The sequence below is a fragment of the Bactrocera dorsalis genome, chromosome 6, assembly GCF_023373825.1.
Source record: "Bactrocera dorsalis isolate Fly_Bdor chromosome 6, ASM2337382v1, whole genome shotgun sequence".
In the NCBI taxonomy this organism is placed as follows: domain Eukaryota; kingdom Metazoa; phylum Arthropoda; class Insecta; order Diptera; family Tephritidae; genus Bactrocera; species Bactrocera dorsalis.
Genome location: NC_064308.1, coordinates 2,602,900 through 2,624,798, shown reverse-complemented (window position 1 = coordinate 2,624,798; position 21,899 = coordinate 2,602,900). Strand labels below are relative to the sequence as shown.

General features: G+C 41.2%; 1 protein-coding gene across 15 annotated transcripts in view; it reads right to left on the bottom strand.

Annotated features, from left to right (window-relative positions):
- The window catches only part of LOC125779099 (glutamate receptor ionotropic, kainate 2), a 2,985,835-nt gene that overhangs the window by 1,807,607 nt on the left and 1,156,329 nt on the right, over positions 1-21,899 (bottom strand). For all 15 annotated transcript variants that reach the window (XM_049459577.1, XM_049459571.1, XM_049459583.1 and 12 more), the window contains one exon: positions 16,890-17,054. In XM_049459577.1, the coding sequence (XP_049315534.1) occupies positions 16,890-17,054 (165 nt within the window). The remainder of the gene's footprint in view (positions 1-16,889; positions 17,055-21,899) is intronic.

The window sequence follows — 21,899 nt, the reverse complement described above, 5'->3', positions numbered from 1 at the left end:
CTAAGCTACCTCCCTACCAATTTTCAGCCAAATCTGTTCTGCCGTTCTTGAGTTATAAGTGATGTAACTAACACGACTTTCTTTTATATATATAGATTACAGATCCAGATACACAATCATCTACGCGGTGTTCAAGTGTTGCACAGCCAATTGATGGAGATTTGATCAGATCTCTCCAAGATAAATTACATTCTCATAATTGCTACATAGAGTCTTTCAAAACTGCGATTGAGAGTGTTCCAGCAGATACTCCTGACTTTAATGTCGTAATCCATGCAAATAAAGTTCCTGTTGGAGAACATAGAGGACGATACAATGCGCCTTCCACGAGCGAAGTAGCAGTGGTGATAGCCGGACAGCAATTTGACAAAAGATATTTTGTATTGCATAGTCGTGATGATAATTTGAAAAAAAATTCAGAGTTACACAGATGTTATGACAGCTTACAATATCCTTTGATGCTATGTCGTGGAGAAAATGTTTATGCCATTAATATTTCTCAAGTTGACCCAATCGGTGGTACACCTCTGCGTAAAACAGTGTGTATGAACTACTATTGCTACCGTGTAATGACAAGACGTAACGATTTCAACACTTTGCTCAGATATGGAATGCTACCAAACCAATACTTGGCAGATCAATATGGGAAAACTGAATCTGAAAGATTGGCCTACATCCGTAATAATAAAACTAAATTGACAGCCGAAAATTACGTTCATCTTCAGGATGCTTTACAGGCGAATGAACACCACAACGGCATTGGGCAGTTGGTTATACTACCTTCATCATTCACAGGTGGACCTAGATATTTACACGAAAAATCGCAAGACGCCATGGCTTACGTCAGAAATTATGGCAAACCTGATTTATTTATAACTGCAACATGTGGATCAAAGAGAATATTAACACCAATTTAAATCCACAAGACAGATACGATATACATAGTTAACAGAGTCTTCCATTTAAAAGTACAGAAACTCTTGCACCTCATTAACAAGTCTCATATATTCGGCCCGCAGCGCTGTCATATGTACACAATAGAATGGCAGAAGCGTGGCTTGCCACATGTACACCTGCTGGTGTGGTTAGTGAACAAAATTAGACCAAACCAAATTGACAGGGTTATTTCAGCTGAATTACCGGATAAAGATGAAGATCCTATGCTGTACTTAATCTTTAAGAAACATATGGTACACAATGATATTGATAACCGATGGATCGTTCCCTATAATCCGCTCCTTTTGAAAATGTTTGATGCCCACATCAACGGGGAGTTGTGCAATTCAATAAAGTCAATCCAATATGTTACTAAGTACATTAATAAAGGCAGTAATCAAGCCACTTTCAGCATACAATCACCAAATGAAGTGGAAATATATCAGTCTGGACGTTACATCTGCAGTTCTGAAGCTGTATGGAGGATTTTATCATTCGAAGTGCACGACCGGTCTCCCACAATTGTCCACCTTGCAGTTCATTTAGAAAATAGACAAAGAGTATATTTCACTGAGAACAATATACAAGAAGTTGTTAATAACCCGCGGGATACAACACTGACATTTTTCAAGTTATGTGCTCAAGATGATCTCGCGAAAATACTGATATATGACAGAGTTCCAAGTTACTACACATGGAACCAGAGTTCTAAAACTTTTCAACGGCGAGAACAAGGTACTGCGGTTGATGGTTTCCCCGGAGCAAAAAAAACGGATGCTCTTGGCAGAGTCTACGTGATTCATCCCAACAACAGCGAATGCTTTTATCTTCATATTGTAAAAGGCCCGACATCCTTTGCTCACCTTAGAACTGTACAAGGTGTTGTTTACAGATTTAACTAACAGTGCCGAATACATAAGAGAAACATCATACGATCAAACGAGAATTTTACAAAATATAGCTCAAGATGAGCCACGATTAAACATGGATAAGAAAAAAGGATTCAATGCATTACTATCAACGATTGATAACAATGAAGGGAAATTGTTTTTCCTTGATGCCCCAGGAGGCACAGGAAAAACCTTTTTAATCAATCTGCTTTAAAAAAAGTGAGATCCACCGGAAAAATTGCGTTAGCTGTTGTGTCATCCGGCATTGCCGCTACGCTTTTGGAAGGAGGTCCAACCGCACACTCTACATTCAAGCTCCCGCTGAAAATCGCCACCAATGATGATAACAGCGTCTGTAGTGTTTCTAAACAGAGCAATAAAGGAAAATTAATGCGTGACCGCTCATTAATAGTCTGGAACGGAGCTACCATGTCAAACAAGACGTCTGTGGAAGCACTGGATAGGACAATGCGCGATTTGCGCAACAAAAATTCACCTATGGGTGGATGTACAATTCTGTTCTCAGGAGATTTCCCTCAAATCCTACCAGTTGTGACTCGAGGAACACGAGCCGACGAAATAAATGCTTCCCTAAAAAGGTCCAACCTTTGGTCACATGTCAATAAATTAGAGCTTAATACTAATATGAGGGTTTCGTCATCTTCACGTGAGAACAGGCTATTTCCAGAGATGCTGCTAAAAGTTGGCAATGGAGAATTAACACAAAGTGAGGGAAGGAACCTAGAAAACCTTTGTGTTTTGATAGACAACATCCAAGAGTTAGTCAACAATGTCTATCCTGACATTGATAACATAAGTTATAAGACAATATCTTGGTTTAAAGAAAGAGATATTCTGTCACCAACTAACGAACAAGCAGATAAAGTAAATAACTTGATTCTTTCAAAGTGTTTAATCCAAACAAATACTCTTCTGCATTACTCCCACAAATTACAAAAAGTAATAGAGGCGTAATGTAGAGGAGTATCAACCGCCCCAACTTCACGCAACAGGCGAAGAAGGAGACACAAAAAGGAAAATAACTTTCCCGCGCTTTTTGCCTTAAGGCTCATTATTATCCCGCCAACAGCAGCGAACATATAAGCGATATACTCGTAGAAGTGAAATATAAGTGACACACAGTGAATACGACAAAAAAAAACAAGGAATATTATCCAGCCAGCAGCAGCGATATATCAGCGAACACAGACACATATATCAAGTGATATTAAACAAAATTACAATATAAAGTATTACGAATACAACACAAAAATCCTCACAAACATCGTTGGAGTTACAGAACAAATCCACATCACATCTACAGCGAGGGAATCAACAACAAATCGAAACAGGTTTATAATAAGTTAATAAATTAACATAGAATTACACATTTATATCTCTAAATAACCCACTTAAACATTATTGGTTACACATACGCATATTTATATATATATGTATATACCCTGAATTACATTAAACTCGAAATTTATAACGTTTAAACTGAAATTAACTATCTTTTAATTAATCGCAATCGGCCCCATACGTCGACATACCCCGACATTTTTGGTCCTATCGAGCCGGATTAATTAAAAGAAAAAGTCTTCGTGGGAATTTTAACAACAATATCATCGTTGGAATTCCACAACCCAACCTGAAGGTTTTAAAAGAGTGCACCCAACAAACAAAAATCCTACAAGTAATTATAAACAAAAGCAAACCGAAATTAACAAAAAGCGGAAAAACTGTAAGTGCGACCCATATTTTTTCTATATATTATTATAAAGTGCAAATCATATTTCTTAAATAATACCCAATTGTCAAATTGTGTCCTTAAGCATACTTAAGCATAATTTATTTGTTCTATTGGGTTGACGAAAATTTGATTTGCACTATTTAATTATATATACATACATACCTGCATATACTTACCCAAGAGAAGAAGTGCAATAATAAAATATATGCATATATTTTCCGTCGGCTATTGCATTCTTCTCGTTAAACTAAAATTACATATAAATAAATATACACCCGCTACATACCTGCATACGAATAGCGCACCCATTCGCTTATATTTGTTGGTGACAAAATTTGTTGGCGAACAGCGCGTCAAAAGACAATTACACAGTAGGAAATTAAAAAGGTGACCCAGTAGGAAAAAGTGCAAAACCCTGCAAATTTTTTATTTATCGATTTTTTTCTGCGATTCATCGGAAATTTAATAATTTCTCATCAATATTAACAATCGGACACCGTCGAGATAAAAGCAAGAAAATTAATTTGAAATTTTTAATATAAATAAAGCACTATACAAAAAGTTTTTAAAATTTGTTTTCTTACATTTTCGTAACCCTACGCGACTCATTTTTCTCATTTAACCCAAAAATCAAACATATTTTACCCAAAAATGGAAATGGAAGATTTCAAAATCACAACAACAGATTTGATTGAATTCGTGGAAGACCATCTTCAGACCCAAAGTGAAGATGATTCGGTGCATACCCTAGAAATTAAAAGGGTCGAACTAAATTCGCTCTATGAAAAAGCAAAGCGCTCATACGATGCGATCAGAAGAATTTCTCGCGAAAGTCATGAAACCATCGATTTCTTTAAAGTGAAAGAAAAATATCAAAAAAGTTATCGAATGTACCTCTCTTGCTTAGCTTCCATCAACGAAGATGTAGATGCGCGTAAAACACCAGTGTCAACCCAACCCATTAAGGAAAGGACTTCAGAAGCCACAATGATGGATTTCGCTCCTGCAGTTAACCTTCCACCATGCGACACCGACATCTTTTACGGAGATTACACAACTTGGCCCACCTTTCGGGATATGTTTACAACCCTGTATATCCGTAACCCAAGGATTAGTAACGTTGAAAGACTCTTTCACCTTACTCAGAAGACCCGAGGAGAAGCAAGAGAGGTTATTCAAAACGCACCCTTAACAAATGATGGTTTCATACTTGCCTGGAAAAATTTAGTCGACCAATACGAAAATAAGAGGTTGCAGGTAAACACCCAATTAAAGACCCTTTTTAACGTACCCCAAGTAACTCAGGAAACAGGTTGTGCTATAAAAAGCTTACAACGTTCGGTTAATAACGTTTTAACTAATTTAAACAACCTCGAGATTGACACACAAAGTTGGGATCCGATACTAATATATCTTTGTAGTTCAAAACTACCTAAACAAACTCTCGAAACCTTTGAATATACCCTAGCTGATAATTCAGATATACCGACGTGGTCAAATTTCGACAGTTTTTTAACCCACAAATACAAAACCCTCGAATCTGTTGGAAATTTCAAAGCTTCAGTAGCAAAATTACCCCCATTCCACACCGGTACAGTTAAAAGAACAGATGAAAAGAAATATAACAATTTTCATGCAAACGTGGCTGAAGCGCCAATTGCTAGACCCTCTAACACCCAAAGGAATAATAATTTCAACTTTACTCAAAATAATATAGATACAGAAAGCTGTAAGCTCTGCAAAAAGCAGCACCCTATTCGAGAATGTCCCAAATTTCTCGCAATGAATGTAGAGACATGTATCTCCACAATCAAAAAATATGGTTATTGCTATAACTGCTTGGCTATTTCACATAGCTACAAGAACTGTGTGAGTAAATTCTCGTGTCGTAAGTGTCACAAAAACACAATACTCTGATCTCTGATACAGAGAATCCAGCTTTCGACCTGAATCAACTCCGGAAATGCCAAACGTCACTTGTTCGAGCCCTGAAAACGCTTGAAGTACCGCATTACCCACCCAAAGCACAAATACAAATCGGCAAGCCTACACTACAACTATACAGTCCACTATATCATCAACCCAAGACCCACCCAACCCAAGTAGGAAGCAGATATTACTCGGTACTGCAATGGTTCAAATAGAACATAATGGCCAACGATATTCCGCGAGAGCTCTTATTGATTCAGGATCGGAAGCCACATTTATATCTCGAAGACTTCAAAGAAGTTTGGATATACCCACCCACTCTGCATCAGCCCAAGTGACCGGACTAAACAATGCAGTTTCAGCAACACCAACGAGTATTTGTGAAATCACGCTTTGCTCACCCTTAAACACAAATTATAAGCTATCAGCACAGGCATTTATACTAAATAGCCTAACTGATAATTTACCCTCATACCCCATAGATCCAAAGCAGTGTCTTAAAAATCTTGGATTCATATTAGCCGACACTCAATTTCACAAACCCAGACCCGTGGATATACTAATCGGTAGTGATATCTATCCAAGTATTTTACTCAATGGAGTAAAGAGAAACGTACTAGGTTCACTCTTAGCTCAAGAGACAGAATTCGGATGGATATTGTCCGGACCCATAACCCAACCCTCCCAAAATTCCGCCATAGTCTCATTTCACAATAAAGTGAACCCTGAGAATCTACTCACACGTTTTTGGGAGGTGGAGGAAATCCCAAAGGAAACCGTAGTTTCCAAATCGGACCAAATTTGTTAGGAAATTTTCCAAAAAACTACCCGTCGTAATCCAGATGGGCGCTATATAGTAACCCTACCCTTCAAAGAACCCGACAATATTGATATCGGATACTCTAGACATATAGCGTTGGCCCAATTCCTCCGAAATGAACGAGCTTTACTTAAAAAACCTGAAGTAAAGGCAGAATATGACAAAGCGATTATGGAATATTTGGAACTCGGACAAATGAAGAAAGTAGAATATGACCCTTCTGGTAAAGCGACCCAATATTACTTACCACACCACGCAGTCATTAAACCCGATCGTATAACCACGAAATTGCGTGTGGTATTTAATGCATTTTGCCCCACGTCAAATCACAAAAGCTTGAATGACGTCTTACATATCGGGCCTACTTTACAGAAAGACCTTGTCATTCTGATCACAAATTGGCGACTCTTCCAATTCGTTTTTAATGCGGATATTCAGAAAATGTAAAGGCAAATACTCGTAGACCCTAAACACACTCGGTTCCAAAGGATATTATTTAGGAAGTCCCCGGAAGACACAATAGAAGACTTCGAATTGCAAACAGTCACGTTCGGCATAAATTGTGCGCCGTACTTAGCGATCCGTACCCTCATGAAGCTAGCCGATGATGTTGAAGAAACCCACCCATTAGCAGCCAAAATACTTCGCCAGGAAATGTATGTCGACGATGTTTTAGCTGGAACACATGACCTGACCACGGCAAAGTCAGCACGAGATGAACTCATTTCCGCTCTGAAGACCCCAGAATTCGCTCTGCGAAAATGGACCTCCAATGACCCACACATTCTGAAAGGACTTCCACAGGATCATCTTTTAGAGACGGAAACACTTAACCTTTTGGAACCCGAGAACACCAAAACCCTAGGCATTCGATGGAACTCCAAAAAGGATTCATTTTTCTTCCTCGTCAACCCAATGGAGAAAAAACCCGCATACACCAAACGTGAAGTTTTATCAGCCATAGCAAAATTGTTTGACCCAGCCGGTTGGCTTAGTCCAATAATATTCACGGCAAAAATAATTATGCAACAAATATGGCTGGATAAAACTGACTGGGATGAAAGCCTGAAGCCCCTCACCCTTCATCGATGGAACAGCTTCGTAAAGGATTACGACAACATAAACAAAAATGAAATACCCAGGTGGACCCATTTTAACCCAACAGCCACCATTGAATTCCACGGTTTCTCTGATGCTTCAGAAAAAGCATATGCCGCGACACTTTATATCAGGGTTTCAGTTGGAGACAAAATATGGACAACTCTCTTAGTCTCAAAAACAAGAGTTGCTCCCATTAAAACCGTATCCCTACCCAGATTGGAACTCTGCGGAGCGGTTCTACTAGCTAACCTTGTTAACTCTACTCTATCCCAACTTCACCTAACCCAATATAAAAATTATTTTTGGACTGACTCAACCATAGTTCGTGCTTGGTTAAACAAACCACCCTGTTCATGGGCCACTTTCGTTTCTCATCGAGTAGCTGCAATCACCGATAAAGTAGGAGTCGAAAATTGGAACCATGTGGAAAGCCAAGACAATCCCGCAGACTTAGCAAGCCGAGGATGTACACCCACCGATCTATTTAATTACAACCTTTGGTGGCATGGACCCCAATGGCTACAACATGAAAAACACATTTCCGAGAAGAATATGATGCATTGACCCGTAAAACCCAAATACATAAGAAAAGTTCATTATTGACTTTAAATCCATTCATTGACCCTAAAGGAGTTATGCGAAGTGACGGAAGATTAACCAATTCCGCAGCGCTATCATATAATGAGCGCCACCCTATCTTATTACCCTATAATAGTCGTATAACAAAATTACTAACTCAATTTACCCATTTAGCAACGTTACACGGCGGAAATCAGCTAGTTCTCCGACTCCTAAGGACAGAATTCTGGATACCCAAAGCAAAGATGCTGATTAAAACAATAATTCATCAATGCAAAACGTGCATCATACACAACAAGGCTCAACAAACCCAAATAATGGCAGCTCTTCCAAATGAGCGAACCATCCTAACCCGGCCGTTTGCTGCCACTGGTATCGACTTTGCTGGACCCTATGACATCAAAAACTACACTGGGAGAGCATGTCTAATCACCAAAGGATATATATGTGTATTTGTATGCTTCTCAACTAAAGCAATACATCTGGAACCCGTTAGCGATCTCACTACGCAAGCCTTCCTAGCAGCATTCTCCCGTTTCTTCTCGAGGCGTGGATGTCCCGCCAATCTTTATTCCGACAACGGAACAAACTTTATAGGCGCTTCACAGTTGCTAATGAAAGATCGGCGTGAATTATTACAGACACTTCGAACACAAATTACATCTCTCCATAGCCATCAAAATATCTCATGGCACTTCAACCCACCAGGAGCTCCACATATGGGTGGATTATGGGAAGCAGGCGTAAAAAGTCTAAAAACCCACCTAAAAAAGATCGCAAAACTACAAAAATTCACGTCTGAAGAATTTGCCACCCTCTTAACCCGCATTGAAAGTTGTTTAAACTCTCGGCCAATAAGCCCCATAAGCGACGACTCATCAAACTTGGAACCTCTAACTCCAGGACACTACCTTATAGGTACCCCATTGTTAACCCCTGCCGAACCCAATTTAGAGGATGCAAACTTAAGCATCGTTAACAGATGGCAGAAACTAAAAATACTCTACCAGCACATTTGCAAGAGATGGAAGGAAGAGTACCTTAAGGAGCTACACAAACGATACAAATGGAAATATCCACAACGTAATGTTGAAGTTAACGACTTAGTCGTTATAAGAAACGAAAATATTTCACCCAACGAATGGAAGCTCGGTCGAATCCAAAAGGTCTTCCCCGGCTTAGACAATAAAACACGAGTGGTTGAAATCCGAACTGCTCAAGGCACAATAACCCGCCCCATCACAAAAATTGTGATATTAAATACAGAATAACATACATACATACAACAAACACCAACTCACCCAAAACTCGTTGTATGAGTCCACCAATCATCAACTCACCCAAAACTCGTCGTATGAGTTCAACAATTACCATTCGATCCCGTAGCGCAACCCGTAGCATTACACCGATTTCGGAAGACGAAACGATGTCACAACGCATGCGGCGTTTCAAGTGGACCCTTCCCACTATTCGTGAGGAAAAGGAATGTGATGATCGCACAACCCGAAAAACGATCTCACATCACAGAAAACCCACGTCACATCGTCATGTCGCCTGCGGAATATGCAAAAAAGACCACCGTCTAGTGACTTGCGCTACATACTCAGCATACAACATAAATAAGAAATACGAAGCAGTAATAAAACACCACTACTGCGTTAATTGCTTAGCCAGGTCGCATAAGACGGAAGGATGCACAAGCAAAAATCAATGGTCCATTTGTCATGGGAAACATCACTCATCCCTACACGGACATCCGAGGCTATACCCGGCCAACGATGCAAATACTGTTGAGAAACATCCACTTGCGCTAGAGACCCGATTACCATCCTTACTGGCTAAGCAGACCCTATTACCCACACTGAAGATCCGTTTAAGATGCGATGGCGAATGGTATAAATTTCGAGCCATTTTAAACCCTACCCTCAAAATTACAAATATAGCGGCCGAACTCGTTAAAAAATTAAAACTGCCAATTACATACCTCAACACTTATCGTATTTGTAGCATCAAAATTATCACAAATAATGATACAAAGTTTTGTTTGGAATGTAACGCAGTTATAACACACAAGTTACCCAAAAAACCATATGAGCGAGACTTAAGTGACGATGTGAAAATGCGCTTCGAACACTTGGTTCTCGCTGACCCTCAATTCCACAGCAACAAGGAACTAACGTTGGAGATTGGAGCGGATATGTACCCTCAAATTATCAGAAGTGGACTCTTCAAACCCGATAATGGTACAGTGGTGGCGCAGAACACAGCATTTGGCTGGACCCTTACTGGCACCATCTAACCCTAAGTATACTTCTGATAATTACTACATTTCATTTCAAAACCTTCAAACAATTACCCTATTGATACTAAAAATATTTCGCAGATTCTGCAAGGTGGCCGGGATGTTTAATCCAAACAAATACTCCTCTGCATTACTCCCACAAATTACAAAAAGTAATAGAGGCGTAATGTAGAGGAGTATCAACCGCCCCAACTTCACGCAACAGGCGAAGAAGGAGACACAAAAAGGAAAATAACTTTCCCGCGCTTTTTGCCTTAAGGCTCATTATTATCCCGCCAACAGCAGCGAACATATAAGCGATATACTCGTAGAAGTGAAATATAAGTGACACACAGTGAATACGAAAATAAAAAGAATTATTATCCCGCCAGCAGCAGCGATATACCAGTGAACACAGAGAACATATACCACGTGAAATTAAACAAAATTACAATATAAAGTATTACGAATACAACACAAAAATTCTCACAAGCATCGTTGGAATTACAGAAAGAATCCACACCACATCTATAGCAAGGGAATCAACAACAAATCGAAACAGGTTTATAATAAGTTAATAAATTAACATAGAATCACACATTTTTGTATATCTCCAAATAACCCACTTAACCATTATTGGTTGCATATACACATATTTATATATGTATGTATATACCCTGAATTATATTAAACTCGAAATTTATAACGTTAAAACTGAAACTAATTATCTTTTAATTAATCGTAATCGGCCCCATACGTCGACATACCCCGACACAAAGGTTGATTCTCCAAGTTGGTGCATCCTGGGTAACGCTAAATGACCTGCGGCCTTCACGGCCTAACAACTCTCTGGACGACTTTGGCTTTGGACTGGTTTTTGAGAAACTTTTTATTGGATTTGGTAGAACCCTGGGCTGATGGTTGCGGCATTCTGACACCTGAGTACGATGAGGTGACACTCATCAGAAATGGCTGACAGGCTAATGTCGCAACTGTCCCCGTCCCGTTAAAATCCTAGCAGGCCTCAGAGTACGTTCCCCCCCCCCTCGTCGTTAAGTTGGCGTGGTAGGTGTATGTTGAGATGACTCCTTCTTTGCGCTGGTCGGCTCTGAACGTATTGCCTCATAAGGGCGTACGTAAACCCTCGCCTTGGCCTCGTCATCGAGACAACCTTGGGACCATAAAAGGCGACTACCTTTGCATGGACAATTTAAACAATTTTAAAAACGACGGAAGAACGACGAAGTGAGGTGAAGGGCTGTCGAAATCGGCACCTAGATCCAACCCAGGGGGGGAGGCTGCTCCTATGGCGACGAAACCGTCGCCGAGAAATGGCAATACGACAAGGACTCCAGTAGGTGTCTCCTCAGGTAGTAGACTAGGGGTAACCGGCAACAGAAGTAGCGAAGGGTGGATCCTTCATACGGGGCGGAATCGCCAGCACTAGCAGGAGAACCTCAGCTAAAGTTATGAAGGGATCCACAGGGGGCAAAAGCAAAGCAGCTTTAGCTAGAAAGCTAAAGTCAGATCGTCGATTGGCAGCCAAAATCGTGGAACGCTACGGCGACAAGCATGTTGGTCAGGTTTCTGAGCTCAGAAACCTGACCAACATGCTAGTACACTTGAGTGGGCCAAGAAAGTGCTGAGCGAGGACGATAGGGTAGGACCGGAAACTAGCAGGATGGAACCGGCGGTCAAGCGGCAGAGGTCGCACGAGGGAGAAACCTCCCTTGTTAAGAAACCGCGAACAGGAAAGCGCCAACCTTTAGCGAAATCGCTAAAAGCGCTGGGCCATAGTACTGGGGGGCTCGACCGTAGTAGGGAGGACGGAGCCGTCTCCCATGAAGAATGGAAGAGGGTAGCGGCGGCTATCTCATCGGTGTTCCTAAGGGTGGTCAAGGAAAACCCGGGGCCACCTCCGAAATCTGTGAGTGCCGGTTGGCACCAGGAGCTGCACAAGCTCATAAGTTGTGCTGACGAGATATCGGCCACCTTATACAAGAAGACAGTCTCTCAGGTGGAGGAGGTCTGGAAGGGAGACAGACTGGAGGCCGTGGCCAAAGAGGATCTTCCTCTTCGTCCTAGGGCTCGCGTTTGGCTGCCGGCCGAACCTTCCAATCCAAGTGAGATTGAGGAAATCCTCAGATATTGTAATTCCTCACTTCCGACGCAGGACTGGAGAGTTGTAAGGCTGGAGAGGACTGATTAACCGTATCGGCAAGCGCTAATAATGCTCAACACGGAATCCATCGGTCCTCTCAGCAAAACAAAGGGAGCCATAAGCAATGGTTTTGAGATGGTAGTGCTGAAAGTACTTCCATGTGATGCCAGGGCTGATGGTCCCCAAGCTGCGGTGGATGTGACAAAGGGTACTGACGGTCAAACGACCGTGGAAATTGATGCGACAGAGGGCGCCGACGGTCAAATGACCGTGGAAGTCGATCCGAATCTCTCGGAAGTGGCGAGTGTTGGGGGCGGTTCGTCGATTGGCGGCTCCGTCTTCAGCCTCAAACAACTGTTTGAGGAGGTTCGGGTCGATCACGACTTGGGCGCTGAAATAGCGCTCTTGTAGGAAAGTCTGAAGGATGAAATTCCTCCAGATTAACCTCCAGCATGCGAAAGCGGCTTTTGCCAATCTATTGTTCCGTCTGGAACAAGACGGAGCTGATGTCATTCTGATCCAGGAACCATGGCCAACTGGTAACGGGATCTCTGGATTGAGGACAAAGAGCCATAGGCTCCTGACGGCCAAGGATGCAAGTAGGAACAGAGCCTGTATGCTGGTAAGGAATGAATTAACGGTATTTCTTTTACCTAATTTCATCAACGCTGACATAGTGACAGCGAAATTGGAGTGCGACACCGGAGATTTTTGGCTTATCTCCGCATACATGCCACACGATGATGTGGTGGAACCACCTCCCTTACTGCTGAGGAGGACCTTAGCCGAAGCGTCTAAGACTGGCACTGACGTCATCATTGGTTCCGACGCTAACTCGCCGCATCAGATCTGGGGAAGCTAACAGCATAGGTGAGTCGCTTTTTGATTTCATTATTGGCGAAGATCTTCGCCTTTGTAATAGAGGAAACTCTCCTACTTTTGTGACCGCAGGCAGGGAGGAGGTTCTCGACCTCACCCTAACCTCACAAATGATTGCCCCGCTGATATCGAACTGGAGGGTCCTCGACGATCACTCCTTTTCGGATCACAGGTACATCAAGTTTAGTCTAGCCGGAGAAGGTCGGCCTAGGAAATCTTTTAGGAACCCTAGGAAAACAGACTGGGAGGGTTACCGCAGAAGGCTTCGGCAACCTCTCCCACCCGCACCGGGGGTGGACTCGTTGGCCACTACTGATGCGGTGGAGGAGTGGGTTGAAGTCTTCAGCTCGGCGTGCAAGACTGCGCTGGAGAGGTCTTGTCCACTGAGATCGCCGAAGGGCAAAGAGAAACTTCTATGGTGGACTACGGAGCTCTCAGATATCAGGGCGTTTTGTGGACGGTTTTTCAACAAGGCCCGCAGAAGTGGGTTATCTGAGGACTGGGCTTTGTATAAAGCAGGATCTCTCGGGGTGCCGCATGACGATTGCGCGGCCTTTGTCGGCATCCTGGATGAGCGACACTTGACGTGGGCGATTAACTCGTTCAAACCATTCAAGTCCCCGGCAGGTCAGTGGACACTGCTTTGCATACTATCGTGTCATGGCTCGAAGAAGCCATTGAACCCAAGGACTTCGCTGTTGGGACCTTCCTTGATATCGAGGGAGCTTTCAACAATGTCCTGCCTGAGGAAGTAGTAACTGCTCTTGACCGTCTTGGGGTCTTCTGTGCGACAGAGTGATCGAAACGAAATGGGGTAGCACGCGTGCGAGGCGTAGTATGAGAAGGGGAACACCACAAGTTGGGGTTCTCCTCTTCTATGGATCCTAGTCGTTGACGAATTGCTCAAAAAACTAGAGGATCGCGGCTGTCGGGTGATTGCCTACGCAGACGATGTAGCACTTATGGTCAAAGGAAAGTTCCTTATCACCGTGTACGAGTTGACGCTGGGATATCTCAGCGTTGTAACAAAGTGGGCGGTCGGAAGTGGACTCGCCATTAATCCAAACAAAACAGAAATGGTTTTATTCAGCCGAAAATATAAAATCCCGGCGGCACCGTTGCCGCAGATGGGAGGTATTCGCCTGCAACCGGCGGATACAGTGAAATATTTAAGGCTCATCCTGGATAAGAAGCTTTCATGGAAGCCGAATATCGAGGAGAGAGCAAAAAAGGCATATATTGCCTTATACTACTGCAGAGGAGCTATTGGCAAAAGATGGGGTCTCTCACCGAAAGTGGTGCTCTGGCTCTTTGACACCATAGTAAAGCCCATCTTGTCCATCTTCATGTGGTGGTGGGCTTTAGGGAAGACCACACTGGCCAAGAAACTCGAAAGCGTTCAACGGGCTGCGCTAATTAGCATATGTGGTGCATTAAGGTCTACCCCAATCATGGCTTTAATGCAATTTTGAATATAACGTCGGTGGACATTGCTGGTAGGTGCGTAGCTGCGAAGGTGGCTCAGGCTCAGACTCAGCGAAGCTGGTTTCTTAAGGGAACGTGCCTCTGGGCAGTCGGATATCCTTACAAACTTTGACTGCATACCGGACCATCTGGATCACGGAGTCGCCATACCGAACTCTGGCGGCTCCTTCTCTGCCCATATACCGACGAGGGAGATGTGGGTAGGAAGAAGCCGTTGGAGGAGGGGGGCAGCAAGCTTCTTCACGGATGGGTCAAAGCTTGGGGGGAAGGTTGGTGGGTGGGTCTACTGTCGGGAGCTCTCCATCAACTCCTATTTCAGACTTCTCGACTACTGTAGTGTATTCCAGGATGAGGTCGCAGCCATCAAGGTAGCAGCTGATTTGCTGCTACGGAGTGCATCCACCTTCAGAGAAGTGACTATACACTCGGATAGTAGAGCGGCTATATTGGCCTTGAACTCATTCGCAGTGCGTTCAGGGTTGGTCGAGGAATGTCTAACGTCGTTATCTCTAGCAGCTAGAGTTTTTGTGATTAGACTGGTGTGGGTACCGGGCCATAGCGGAATTGCAAAGCTGATGAGTTAGCAAGGAAAGGTACCCTAGAATCATTATCGGTAGAATGGGAACGGTTCGGTGCTCCTGTTTCTTCTTGTGGTCTACTACTAGATTGCTGGGCCACGCGGATGCTCGTCCAACGCTGGGCCAGCACCGGCACCTGTGCGGTTGCAAAAGCCTTCTGGCCCAGGATAGATCGTCGGAGATCCAATGATCTCTTAGCCCTCAGTAAGGCTAACCTCTCATTGTTAGTGGGTCTTTTAACAGGCCACTGTCCTATTGGCCTACATGCGGTAAGAATGGGAATCTTACCGGATGCCGATTGCAGAAGCTGTTTGGAAGAAGATTCGGTAGAAACATGCCAGCACTTCCTGCTTGACTGTCCCGCTTTTGGGAGGTCAAGACTCAGACACTTGAGGACGCATACCTTTGGACACCTCACCGAACTGGCGGTGTGTAACTATGTATTGGCTACAAAGCGTTTCGCCAATCTGTAAGTCCGAACACGGGAGTTCCTTTTCAATGGCATCACAAAGGACTAATTGTTAGTCTACGTGGGATCTTTGATCAGCCATCTTACCTAACCTAACCTAAGGTTGATGCGCCGACTAAAATATACTACTCGGTCGATACTGTTCTCGATTAAGAAGAAGCTGTTCACTTTCCTACAGAATTTCTAAACTCTTTGAACCCGTCTGGACTCCCTCCTCGCAAAATGGTGTTGAAAGTAGGTTGTATTTTATTAAGAAACCTGAATCCATCTAAACTTTGCAATGGCACGCGTTTGCTGGTAAAATCACTGTAAACTTTCATAATAGAGTGCACAATACTCACAGGATGTGGTACCGGCGAAGATGTATTGATTCCCCGAATCCCTATGATACCATCGGATTTACCATTCCAATTTAAACGTTTACAATTTCCGGTAAAGACATCTTTTGTAATGACCATTAATAAATCGCAGGGTCAAACCTTCAACGTTGCAGGCTTAGATTTGAGCGTTGACTGTTTTTCACATGGCCAACTGTATGTCGCTCTTTCAAGAGTAGCCTCAAGAGAAAACATGTTTGTATTGTCTAATGACAAGAAAGCTGTGAACGTTGTATACATATAAAGACATTCTGTAATATATTAATTGTTGTTGTAAAAATAAAATAAATATGTAAAAATGCAAAAAAATGTAGGGTATGAATTTAGATATTCCAAAGATAGCAAGGAAATTTTCATGGTATAGAGAAAGAGGAATTGTTTTACTCCAAATGTAACGCGTGCGGACCACGGGCAGTAATGAATAAATCAAAAATACGGGATCGATTTTAATTATTTTTTCAGTGAGTGACATAGACCTTATATTTTATTTCCGTGCGAGGTGTGGGGCGGGTTGCTGGTATGTACATATTACTGAAACGATGTACATATATAGTATATGCTTTTTTGATCATATAAAATTTGTATCGCCTTACATTTTTCAACAGACCTGCATATCAAACATTAAATTCCGAATATTTAAAAGTTTCATACCTGTATATATGGCTTTTCATTTATGTAGTCCAATCCGCTATGAGGTAATTTTTGCATTTGTTCGATAACTTCCTTATAGCGTTGGCTTTCCACGTCAACTAAGCGAAAGGCCGTAATGTTAACACCATTGTATTTGAAGTCTTCCAGGTCAAAAATTTCAATATCCTGCGTAATATTAATATATAATTCAAATCATATTTAATAGCAAACAATATTTTTTTATTATTATATTAAATTGTTTGATTAAGTTCATTATTATTTATGCTTACTAATGCCAACTCATTTAGATCACAGTTGTTTTTACCACTACTAAATTAGAATCTAAGGAAAATATACATACATATGTATGTTTATATCGGTATTCTGCTTGAGACGATTGTCTCATGTCTCTAATTGTCAGAATCTTAATCTAGTGATTCTGTTAGTCAGGAGTCTCATTTTGCTATTCTACTGTAAAGTAGTATAAGTTAACACCAAAATCTAGCTAACACAGCAATAATACAAGCACGGAAACACGAGCGAATAAAAAAAAACAAGTTCAAATAAAATTAATAAACCAAAATTGCTGACGACACGTCTGCATTAATTCAACAACAGGAAACGCAAAATAACAATTTGCGGAAATTAACAACAACACCACAGCAGAGTTACAACGACAGCGCAGCCGAGTTTTATACGGTCACATTGAAGTGCAATGTGACCATAAATTATTGATAGGTATAAAGTAAGATATAATTGTTAGTATTAAGCAGTCGAAATTAAGTAGTCGAAAAGTAGAGTTCAATAAAACATGTTTAAACTTTAAAAAAATTTGTTTTTTCCACGTTTAAGTGGAAGGATTAATAATTGGCGCCCGAGCTAAAAGAAAGTGTTTCCTTCGCGTGGATATAGTAACTTGGTGCAACAGGTAAAGCAGAAAGTGCTACCTAAATTGAACAATAACGCATATAGTGCAACAGGTAAAGCAGGAAGTGCTACCTGAATTGAACAATATCACATAAAGTTCAACAGTGCTACATACTACAGTTCAACAGTGCTACGTACAACAGTGCTACATACTACAGTTCAACGGTGCTACAGTTCAACAGTGCTACATACTACAGTCCAACGGTGCTACAGTTCAACAGTGCTATAAACACCAGTTCAACAGTGCTACGTACAACAGTGCTATAAACTACAGTTCTACAGTGCCACATACTACAATGCTATAGTACCACGGGTAAAGCAGAAAGTGCTACCCAGAATACAACACTCCACCCGAGGAAGACAACAAGGCAGCATCACGGGAAATAAAGGCCCCTCAGTAGGATAATAAACGAATCCAAAGAGGACGTCATAGGACAGTCAGCCCGGAAAGCAGAAGCCTTAATTAATATGCGACTCAAAATATTATTAATGTAAGTAAATCGATAACCCAAACAAAATAAAAATATTCTTGAACACCTTTGTTTTAAATAAATAAATGCTCACGTTACATTTCAAATGTAAATATATAATTCTAAATTCAGTTTACAAGAGACAAATTTAATAAATTTAACAAACTTGGCTAAATAAATACCATATTAATAAACTTTAACCAAATAGATATTATATTAATAAATTTATCTAAAAATAAGCACTACTAGATCTTGTTATAAAATAAGAAGACACTATCTTTCATCTTTTGGTTTCTCCGAATACACAGTTCGAATCAAATAAACTAGATTTAGGTACATATTTAAAATCTTAGGATATAAAACACGGCTTGTACAGCCAATAATTTACAAAAACTAAAGCTGCGATTCGCCCGGACCCTCCAGCTTATAACAAATAAAAACTCTGCGATTCCCCCGGACCCTCCAGAGATTTATAAATTATAAATTAAATAACAAAAGGCTCGTACAGCCAGTAACTAAAAATAAATAAAAACCTATAACAACGCTTAACTCTGCGATTCCCCCGGACCCTCCGGAGTAGAAAAGCTACCTTTCCTAGAAGGGTTAACAACGAAAAAATAGGAAATATTAGTTTTAGCGAAAATAAGATAATAAATAGAATTTTTTTTTTTAAATATTTCGTAATCCTCAAGTAAGTAAAAGGAAAGAAAAGAAATGGCAAATCCAAATAACCTCATAAGGCCACCAGTACTACCCTCACCTAATCCAATTGCACACAACGTAGCAAATCCTGCACAACCCGATTTAGCAAATCAAGTAAGATAACTACTAGGTCAATTACTACTCACAGATGGACGAAACATAATACAAAGTATAATTAAGAATGACATGATCCCAGCACCCATAGTGGACCAAACGATTGACGAACGTTATAGGAACAATCTTTCCGATATGGACAAAATCCCAGACGTTGTCAGGTCACTTTGAGAATTTAGCGGAAACCCCACCGAATTTATCAGTTGGAGGAAAAGCGTTGAGCGCATCCTCAAAATCTATGAAAATTTGATAGGCACTCCAAAATATTTTGGAATCTTAAACGTAATTAGGAATAAAATAGTTGGTAAGGCCGACGCGGTACTCGAATCTTACAACACACCGCTGAATTGAACAGCGATCTCTAAATGCTTAACAACGCATTACGCGGATAAAAGAGATTTAAGTACATTGGAATATCAAATGACGTGCATTATCCAAGGACGTCGATCGGTACAAAGCTTCTATTCGCAAGTATACGCACATCTGTCACTAATTCTTAACAAAATCGCCTGTAGGGAGATGAGCGAAGAATCAATACAAATTCTTTCTCGAACCTATAGAGAGAAAGCCCTCGATACATTCGTACGAGGACTTTCAGGAGACCTCTCCAAATTGCTTAGTATGAAAGAACCTGCCGACCTGCCAGAAGCTCTGCACCTTTGCATGAAGCTGAAGCAAAATTTTAGAACCACACACGCGAACAATTACAATACACCCTACAGAATGGATAGACCACAACTTCCCCCAAAGCCACAACACCAACATTTCCAAAGACAAGTCTATACACAACCCTCTCAACAATATTTTCACCCAGAGCTCGCATATACGCCACGCACACAACAAGCGTTTTCGCCAAACGCATACCGCCCACAACAATTCGCGCAACGCACCTATCAACCATTCAACAGCCCACAGTATAACACCTATAACAATCCACAATATAATCCTTACAACAATCCACCCCCAAGACCTCTACCGCAAAAACCATTACCAAAACTGGAACCAATGGACATAGACCAAAGTATTAGAACAAACGCAATAAATTATGCCAATAGACCGAACTTCAAGTATGCCGGAAAACGACAGGAAGGACCAAGTTCGAATTTTACGAATCCACCCCGCAAAATTCAAAGAAATTTCCATATAAACTGCTCTCAGATACAGCTGGAAGGCCCCAATTCTGCAAACCCTCTTGAAGAACCAACATACCACCATATTCTTGACCAGGACTCTCTCAACTACAATCAGAACCAACCCGAAATCCTAGACCCAACAGATATACATTTTTTAGAATGAAAACTTCTTCGCTTCCTTACTTCTAATGTAGAACAAGGAGCGGAGAAATTCTTAAAATACTAGTAGACACAGGTTCTAACAAGAACTACATACAGCCTTATTTAGCAAGGAAAATAATAGAAAATAATAGCCCATTTCATGCAAACTCGTTAGGAGGCAAAATAAAGATCACCCATTACACATATATAAATCTTTTCAAGCTCAAAAATCAATTAAAGTTTTTCCTACTACCCACCCTAACCACATTTCACGGAATATTAGGTAATGACAGCATAAAAGAAATTAACGCAATAATCCATAGTAAGGATAATTTTATGATTATAGCAAACCACACGAAAATTCATCTAAAAGAATACAAAACACAGGACGTAAACGCAATCCAAATTAGGGACACGCATATGAATACTCAAGACAGACAAGAAATGAGGAAACTCATCCATAAATATAGCCATCTTTTCTCCGAACCTAACGAAAGACTGACCTACACCACCAAAGTAGTGGCCGAAATAAGAACAAACTCCGTAACGCCAGTTTACTCGAAATCCTACCCTTACCCATTTTCCCTCAGGGACGAAATAGATAAACAGATAAATAAATTATTAGAAGACGGCATAATAAGACCATCCAGATCGCCCTACAACTATCCGATATGGGTAGTCCCCAAGAAAGATGACGCATCGGGAGAGAAAAAGTATAGAATGGTCATCGATTATAGAAAACTGAATAGTGTCACCGTGTCAGATAGGTATCCAATACCGGAAATAAACGAGGTACTTTCTCAACTAGGAGACAACAAAATATTTTCTGTAATTGCTCTGAAGAGTGGCTTCCACCAGATTCCTCTTAAGGAATCCGATGTTGAGAAGACAGCTTTTTCCGTGAACAACGGAAAATATGAATTCACGCGACTACCCTTTGGGCTTAAAAACGCCCCTGGTATATTCCAACGAGCGCTTGATGGCATCCTAAGAGACCATATAGGGAAAATATGCTAGGTCTACATAGATGACATAGTCATATTCAGCAAAGATAAAGAGTCCCACCAAAAACACATTGATACAATTTTTGACACCCTAAATAAAGCTAATATTAAAGTTCAGATTGATAAATGTGAATTTTTTAAAACCAAAGTGGAATTTTTAGGCTTTAATATTTCATCAGATGGCATCTTAACCAATTCCACCAAGGTTCAATCAATAGTCAATTTCCAATACCCCAAAAACCTTAAAGATTTGAGGTCATTTCTCGGCCTTTCAGGATACCATAGTTATGCTTCACTTGCAAAACCATTAACAACCCTACTCCGCGGCGAAGAAGGTCGGATCTCGAAAAATATGTCAAAAAAAGTCCCCATTACACTTAATAGCGAAGCAAAAGAAGCATTTGAAAAAATTAAATCTGCACTCACTTCCGAAGATGTGATTCTTCAATACCCAGACTATAAAAAGGAATTCTCTCTAACCACCGACGCTTCCAAACATGCAATAGGAGCAGTCCTAGAGCAAAATGGAAGACCAATCAC